The 7169-nt window shown below is 59.1% G+C and overlaps 2 protein-coding genes across 2 annotated transcripts in view; one reads left to right on the top strand and one right to left on the bottom strand.

Annotated features, from left to right (window-relative positions):
• SYCP2L (synaptonemal complex protein 2 like) overlaps positions 1 to 7169 on the top strand; it is a 75165-nt gene that overhangs the window by 25923 nt on the left and 42073 nt on the right. Inside the window, exon 14 of the mRNA XM_019522537.1 lies at positions 6970 to 7118. Within this exon, the coding sequence (XP_019378082.1) occupies positions 6970 to 7118 (149 nt within the window). The remainder of the gene's footprint in view (positions 1 to 6969; positions 7119 to 7169) is intronic.
• Positions 1497 to 4921, bottom strand: S1PR2 (sphingosine-1-phosphate receptor 2). Its single transcript, XM_019522550.1, has 2 exons — positions 4367 to 4921; positions 1497 to 3791 (listed from the first exon to the last, which is right to left on the bottom strand). The coding sequence occupies exons 1-2, from the start codon at positions 4772 to 4774 to the stop codon at positions 3144 to 3146; spliced, it is 1056 nt and encodes a 351-aa protein (XP_019378095.1). The 5' UTR covers positions 4775 to 4921; the 3' UTR covers positions 1497 to 3143.

The raw sequence follows: 7169 nt of genomic DNA on the forward strand, positions 1-7169 counted from the left end.
TACACTCACACACATGCACTTGCACATGCAAGCACATGCATATTGGCTCAGGCCAGGAGCTCCTTGGGCTGAGCTCGCTCTTACTCTGTGTCTGCAGGTCCCAGAACAAGGTGCCCTGATCCTGGGCAGCACTGGGCCCTGCAACACCATTCTCAGGCTATTTTGGGATTTTTGCTTCTGGGTCCAGGCCTTGCAACCCCCCCCCATCTATTAATACCCCCCTGGGAGGAGTGGGGGGGTCCTGCAGCCCCCTGGCCTAGGCCACTTTCAGCACTAGGTCCCAGTGGGCGGGGGGGCTGCAGGGCTCCTCATGGGCTGGGGGGGGGGGCCTTCTTTCTGTGGTGGAAGCTGGCCCAGCTGTGTTTACTCCGTCAGCAGCTGGGAGCAAGCAAAACCCAGGCCCCGAAGGCCAAACATTCCCAGGCTTCTCCCAGACCCCGCGGGCTGCAGCTGGCTCTGGGGGGAGGAGGGGGCCAGTGGGGCTTACATCCAGGGCCAGCAGCTGCAGCTGGTGGGACTGTGGGGGCAGACCATGGGTCCCCCAACACCCTCCCTCTAGTCTGCGGCTGCCAGGGAGTTGCTGGAGCCTTTGCCAGGACCTGGCCAGGCCCCATGAGAGCCCCCTGAGCTCTGAACACCCTCCCCTCCCCATGTCCAACACGTCCAGTTCCAAGAATGCCAGGAACAGCAGCCCAGGATGGGACAAGCTGCCCAGGCCCAGTCAACGCCTCCCTTCATTGGCCCCCGCAGCCCAGCCCAGAGGACTCCCAGCTGCTCTGTCTGGATCTGGAGATGCAAGGAACATGCAGAGGTGGGCAGCTCAGCCCCCCACCCCACTCCGCCCAGCCTGAAGCACAGCCCCCAGCCCTGCTGGTGCCCCTCAGTCCCGACACAGAGCCCTAGCCCACTCCCCCAGTCCTGTCAGTGCCCCTCATTCCTGACCTGCAGCCCCCCCAGCAGCTCCCCCTGGTCCCAGCAGGGCTGCCCATCACTCAGCATTCACCTGGCAACAGCCCTGAACTCCCTGGCCCAGGCCCAGTGCATGTGCATATGTGCATGGGGGAGGATGTTTGGGGGGAAAAAACCTCCGTTTCCAAGGCAACTGCTGTCTGGACGAGTCAGAACAGGAGGGGAAGTGGAGAATCGGCTGCCACGTCAGCCTCTCGCAGCGCGGGAAGCCTGGGCCTCTGCTTGGTACAGCCTCCCTGCCTGCCCTGCGCCCCCTCCCTACCCCCCAGGCAGCACCCCAGTTCCCCACTGCCACACCCTTATCCATGTGCCCCGGCCGGGACCGAAATCCCCCATCCCTGCCTGGAAGGGCAAAGCAAGTGCCTGAGTAAACCCAGCCATGGTCCCAGGCAAGCTGCATAAGCAAGAACAGCCCTGAGGCAGCTTCAACAGGCAGGGCGCAGTCCCACGGGCCTGTGACCAGGCAGCAGGGGCCGTGGGGGACCCTGTGGGGGGAGGAGAGGCAGGAAAGAGGCAGACACGAGCAGTGGCGGAAACTTTGTTTTAATAGTCGGTGGTGGCCACTCGTACATGGGTAGTGAGGGGGCAGGGTTGTGGCTCCATAGTGTTTCCTCAGGATTGGGAGCGGGGGCAGCCGCAAGGATCCCCCGGTTCCTCCCACTCTGACTGTACCATACTGCAGAGCCAACCCTGCCCTCCCAAGCCTGGGTACCTGGCTGCAGCACTGAGGTCTGCCAGATTCCCCTAGGGCTGGCAGCAGCAGGATTAGGGGCCACTAGGTGCCAGAAGGCACAGCCAACACCCGGTGAACAACAAAATGGGCCCCGAGGACTAAGGGAGGCTGAGGGAAGCCAAGGCATGGGGCCAGGAAGAGACAAGGAGCTGGAGAAGGGACAAGGTACATGCAGCTCCCTCCCACACATCCTATGCACTCGGGGCATGTGCATATGCTATGCACACATCCAGCCAAACACACTGGGGGGCACACACACATCATGGACACACCCTATATGCACCTCACACACTGGGGGCATGTACATGCACCCAACATGCACTGGAACATGCGCACACACCATGCACACACACTCCACATGCAGCACTGGGACATGCACATACGCTATAAGCACATGCAATATGTAGTGCTCCCACAGTGTGCACCCCGCCATGTGCTCCCTGCCTGTACACTTGACCCCATAGCTCCTGGGAGCTTCCTGTGACCTGGCTCGCAGTGTCCAGGCCAGTGCATGCAGCTGGCAGAGACAGGGGGACACAGGGCATGCCAGGCTGTGGCATGTGCCACCTTCTGGGGGCAGCTGACTTAACCCCAGTCTACTCCACGGGCTGGGCCAAATCCGTTCCCACGCTTGCAGCTCATTCCCATTCACCACGTGGCTGCCCCCGCCCAGGCATGTCAGCCCATGATTCACACTAGCAGCTGCTGCCGAATGGGGGACAGGGTCAGGCAGCCTGCCCCCCTTCTCCCCTACCAGGCCCAGGCCCAGCCCCCTCAGGGACCCCTCTGCTGCAGTCAACACAGCCCCCAACAGCCGGGGCTTGGGCCCCGCTCCCTGCACTGCAGGTGCCAGGCGTCGCCAGCAGGGGTACAGCTTCCCCAGACCGGTCTGTCAGCTCCGGAGGGAGGCGCCAGCCTCAGGGCAGGCGTGGGAGACAGACAGACACACTCATACACAGACACTCACACACTCACTCGTGCTGCTCCCCCATGGCTCAGAGGCTGCCAGGAGAGCCGGGGAGGCAGCTGCAGACAGATACATGGACAGTCTATGCCCCACTGCCACCCCTGCAATTCCAGCGGGGTCCTGAGACTAGGGACAGTGGCACCTGCTGCTGTATGGATGGATGGACAGACTGAGGCTGCAGCATGCCCAGCCAAGGCCTGGGAGTGCCGATCAAGCCAAGGCAGACAGTCCTGCCTGGGGAGTGGAGACCATGCTGGGGGGGGGGTGGTCCTCTCCCAACCCAGATGTCTGCTCTGCCCTGGGGGCTCTGTGGTGAATAAGGATGGCCATGCCCCTTGTGCTATGGCCCCAGACTGGCTGGACAGGCAGACAGACAGACAGAGGCTGTGGTGTGCCCAGACTGCAGCTGGAGAGCAGGGGCTCAGCCCTGTCCAGATCCGGATGCCCAGCTACCTCATTGCCCATGGTGGGGGCTCAGACAGAGGTGGCACAGGCTGTTGTCATGATGGGCGCCGTAGGCAAGTCATGCTTGTGGGTGCAGGGCTCAGGGGAGCTGGAGCTACGCAGGGGCTGGCGGCAGTGCTGGGCACGGTGGCCGCGGCCCAGCATCCCCCAGCAGCACAGCAGGCGCAGGATCTCACGGCGCATGTCACGGCTGCGCAGCGTGTAGATAAGTGGGTTCACAGCTGAGTTGAGGGTGGCAAAGGCAAAGAAGTAGCTGGCCTGGGCCAGCACGGGGCAGGCAAAGCGCCCACAGGCAGCATCCAGGAGCAGCACTACAAAGGCAGGCAGCCAGCAGATGATGAAGGCGCCCAGCACGATGGTGACTGTCTTGAGTAGTACCAGGCTCTGGGCACCAGCCCGCTCAGCGTGGCTGGACCGGGCCACACAGTAGATGTGGGCATAGATCGCTACAATGGTGCCCAGAATGACTGTGAAGACACTGACCACGAACACCACATAGTCTTTGGCATACAGCGGCAGCACAATGGAGCAGGCCTGCAGCCGCCCCAAGCAGTTCCAGCCCAGCGCCGGCAGCCCGGCCACGGCCAGTGCCACGACCCAGCAGGCACTGATGAGCAGGACCATGCGGCCACCTCCGCCACGACGGTAGGGCTTCACCTACAACATAACAACATACAAAAACATAAGAGCTGCCAAATCACAGGTCCTCCTTGCCCAGTCTCCTGTATTACACAGCGGTAGAGAGCGGAGGCTGAAAGGGAGAGTGAACTGGGTTTGAGCAGGGCTTTTCCACTTGGTTCTCTCTCCCTTGTAGCCTCCAGCATTTAAGGTCTAGGAAGATCTGATCCAGAGGCCATGCCCCTCACTCTGTGCTCACAGCTACTGATGCCCCTTTGCTCCAAAAAATTGTCCAATCCCTTGCGAGTCTGGCTGAACTCTCCGCTTCCACCGCCTCCAGTGACCACTAGTCCCACCCTTTAATGCTGCACTGAGGGAAAAAGATGCCAGTTTTAAGCTTATGACCTGCTTGTTTCATGCTATGAACTCTCGTTCTTGTCCAGTGAGAGACAGGCAATAATAAATCCCTAGGCACTTTCTCTTCCTCATTCATTTTTTCATAAACCTTCCTATGCTCCCCTCTTATCTAAACTGGGCAGGCCTGGGTTCGGCAGTCTCTCCTCATCGGGAAGTCCCTCCAAACCGCTTCACATCCTTGCTGCCCTCCTCCGTACCTGTGCCAGGGCCACATGCCGCTCGATGGCGATGGCCAACAGGCTGAAGACAGAGGCAGCCAATGCCGCAAAGGCCGAGCCCTCGCGTATGAACCAGGTGACTGGTGTCAGTACCAGGGTGTGCTTCCCGGACAGCAGAGTGTTGGCCAAGAAAGCGACGCCCGCCAGCAGGTCCGAGGCTGCCAAGTTACCCAGGAAGACATACATGGCTGAGTGCAGCTTCTGGTTGCGCCACACAGCCACCAGCACTAGCAGGTTCTCCACCACCACCAGGCTGCACACGATTACGATGAGCACTGACACAGGGTCTGAGAGCGGTGAGCCGCGCCGCTCATCCGCCCCTCGCGTGTAGTTGTAGTGCTCCTGCACTGTCAGTGGGTCCCAGTAGGCTGTGTAGGGGCTGCCCATGCCTGCCCCAGCCCCACGGTGCCCATGCAGACAGCGGGGCAGGGCAGGGCAGGGACCAGACAGGTGGTGACCTGTGGGAAGAGGCAGAGGTGAGAGGCTGCATGCAGAAGGAAGGAAGGGGCTCCCCCTTTCCCCCACCCCATCTCTGGGTCTTTCTCCCTCCATCCCCTTCCCTGCCAGCTCCTGCCCACATACCACCAGGCACTCCCAGCCCTGGGTTCCCACGCTGTTGGTGGGGCCCAGTCACTATTCCATGGCCCTGTCCCAGGCTGCCGGGAGCTGGGAAGGGAAGGATGGGCCAGGCCACCTGGGGCTGCTTGTTTGTCTTTGCTACCACAGCTTCCTTTCCCGCCACAGGTTCCAGCACCCCTAGCCGGGCTCCTCTTTCACTGGCTGAGGACCTGTGAGACTGTGGCTGCAGCCACCAGCACAGGCCAGAGGGACAGGGTGACCTGGGGAGCTCCCACCGTGCTCAAAGCTGAAGCTCAGCCCACACTCATTAGCTGGAAACTGGGGCCAGTAGCAGAATGCAGCAAGGCCATAGGCAGAGGAAGGCTGGGGCTATCAGGGCTTAGAGCCCACAAGCACAGCTGCACTGCTCCAGCACCACTGCCATGTCCTGCCATTGCAGCACCATGCCCTGTGCTCCCACCATGCACCAGCTCTGCAACAGCCCTGCGGAAGAGAGGGGCAGCCCAGCACCACCCCCTCCACTCCCAGCCCCCCACATAATATTTTCTCCCATCCCACCGCTGAGCATGGCCCCATGGGCAGATGCCAGAAGGGAGTCAGCTCACCTGGATCCTGCCCCTCCCTGTTGGGTGCTTTAGTTTCCCAATGAGAGCAAGAGCTGGTCTCTGGCTACAGGACTCCCCAGCACAGCGGGACTCTGAGCTCAGGGATGGGTAAGGGAGCCCAGGCCTGGTGCAAGAGCTGCCAGAGTCAGAGCTGGACCTAGGCTAGACCTCTTATCCCAACAGCTCCTAGGCCAGGCCTGGCTCCCCCACCCGCAGCTCAGGGTCTCACTGCGCTGAAGGGTTAATGGAATCAGAGACCAGCCCCTGCTGTCCTGGGGAAACTGAGGCTGCCAGCAGGGAGGGATAGGACCCAGGTGTCCTGACTCCCCTCGGAGCTCTGCCCATTAAGCCATGGTGCCCTGGTTTCCAGCTGCTGAGTCTGGGCTGGGGTCCAGTTCAGCAAAAGGAGGTGATGCCCCATGCAGCCAGGACCTCAGATCCACCCTCAGCGACTTCGCCCCCTCCTCCAACTGTCTGCCTGACTTATGCAAATTAGTGTGGTGGCTCATTTGCACACATTAATTTGCAGTTCCCCCCCACTCCTACTTGGTCAGCACTAGAAGGACAGTGATGCCTCCCCAGAGGCACCCAGCAGGGGTGAGGAGCAAAAAGATAATTGCGTAAGGAGGCATAATCAGGCCAGAACCCCTAGTGCCTCCCCCACAGGGAACCCTGGGCTAGTGCAGGGCAACTCAACCCATTGCACAGCTGGGCAAACTGAGGACTGTGGCTACTGTGTGACAGGCACAAGGGGCCCTGAGGGAGCAGCAAGCAGCACAGCAGATGGGCAAGGGAGTGGGATCAGAGTGGTGGTGGGGGAGAGTTGTGGAGGGGGTGTAGGTCTAATTTGTGGCAGACCTGCAAAAGGTTTACCCCTGCTGATGTAGTGTGTACCAACAGAAATCACTTTTTTTTGCCTGTGAAGCTGTGCAGTCTTCCTGAAAGACCCAAGTTTAAGCCATAAAAGGCTCTCTTTCACTTGCATAGCTTTTCCTATGGCTATGTCAGCCGGGAGCTGAAGTCTTTTCAAATGCTCTAACAGGCATAGCTGTGCTACCTCTTTTTTTTTAGTATAGACCAGGCCCTTGTTGTGGTGGAGAAGGAAACTGCTCCAGGTGCAAACATAGCTGCCACAAGTGGTGAGCAAGGATAGTAAAGTGGTTCCAGTGGGTGCCTCTGGGCCTTCATATAATGTAGAGCTTTGTATGGGCCAGCTCTCGGAAGTGGTTGATGTACTTGAATATTGTGGTAAAGGGAAGACAAAGGTTATTCATGGTCAAATTTTTCCAATGTAAAAACTGCCTACTGTTTTGAACGTATGCAATAATTGCACTGATTTTGCTTGCATAACAGACCTGTCTCATTCAGAAGCAGATTCTAATTGTCTGTCTTAACTAGAGGTTGATGGACAGAAGGAGGTGAAAATTCTCATGAAGCATCCTGCCACAGTCCATGGTAGAGAAGTAACAAAAATCAAACTAGTTTTCACTACCCAGTTTGATATTTTAAGTGTGTTAAAAAAAATCCTGGGAGAAGACAAAATGATGGCAAGTATTCAGGTTTTTTGCATGTTTGTAATGTTAAACCAACTTCATACA

This window comes from Gavialis gangeticus, unplaced genomic scaffold (genome assembly GCF_001723915.1).
Source record: "Gavialis gangeticus isolate Ggan-Ray unplaced genomic scaffold, GavGan_comp1, whole genome shotgun sequence".
Classification (NCBI taxonomy): Eukaryota; Metazoa; Chordata; order Crocodylia; family Gavialidae; genus Gavialis; species Gavialis gangeticus.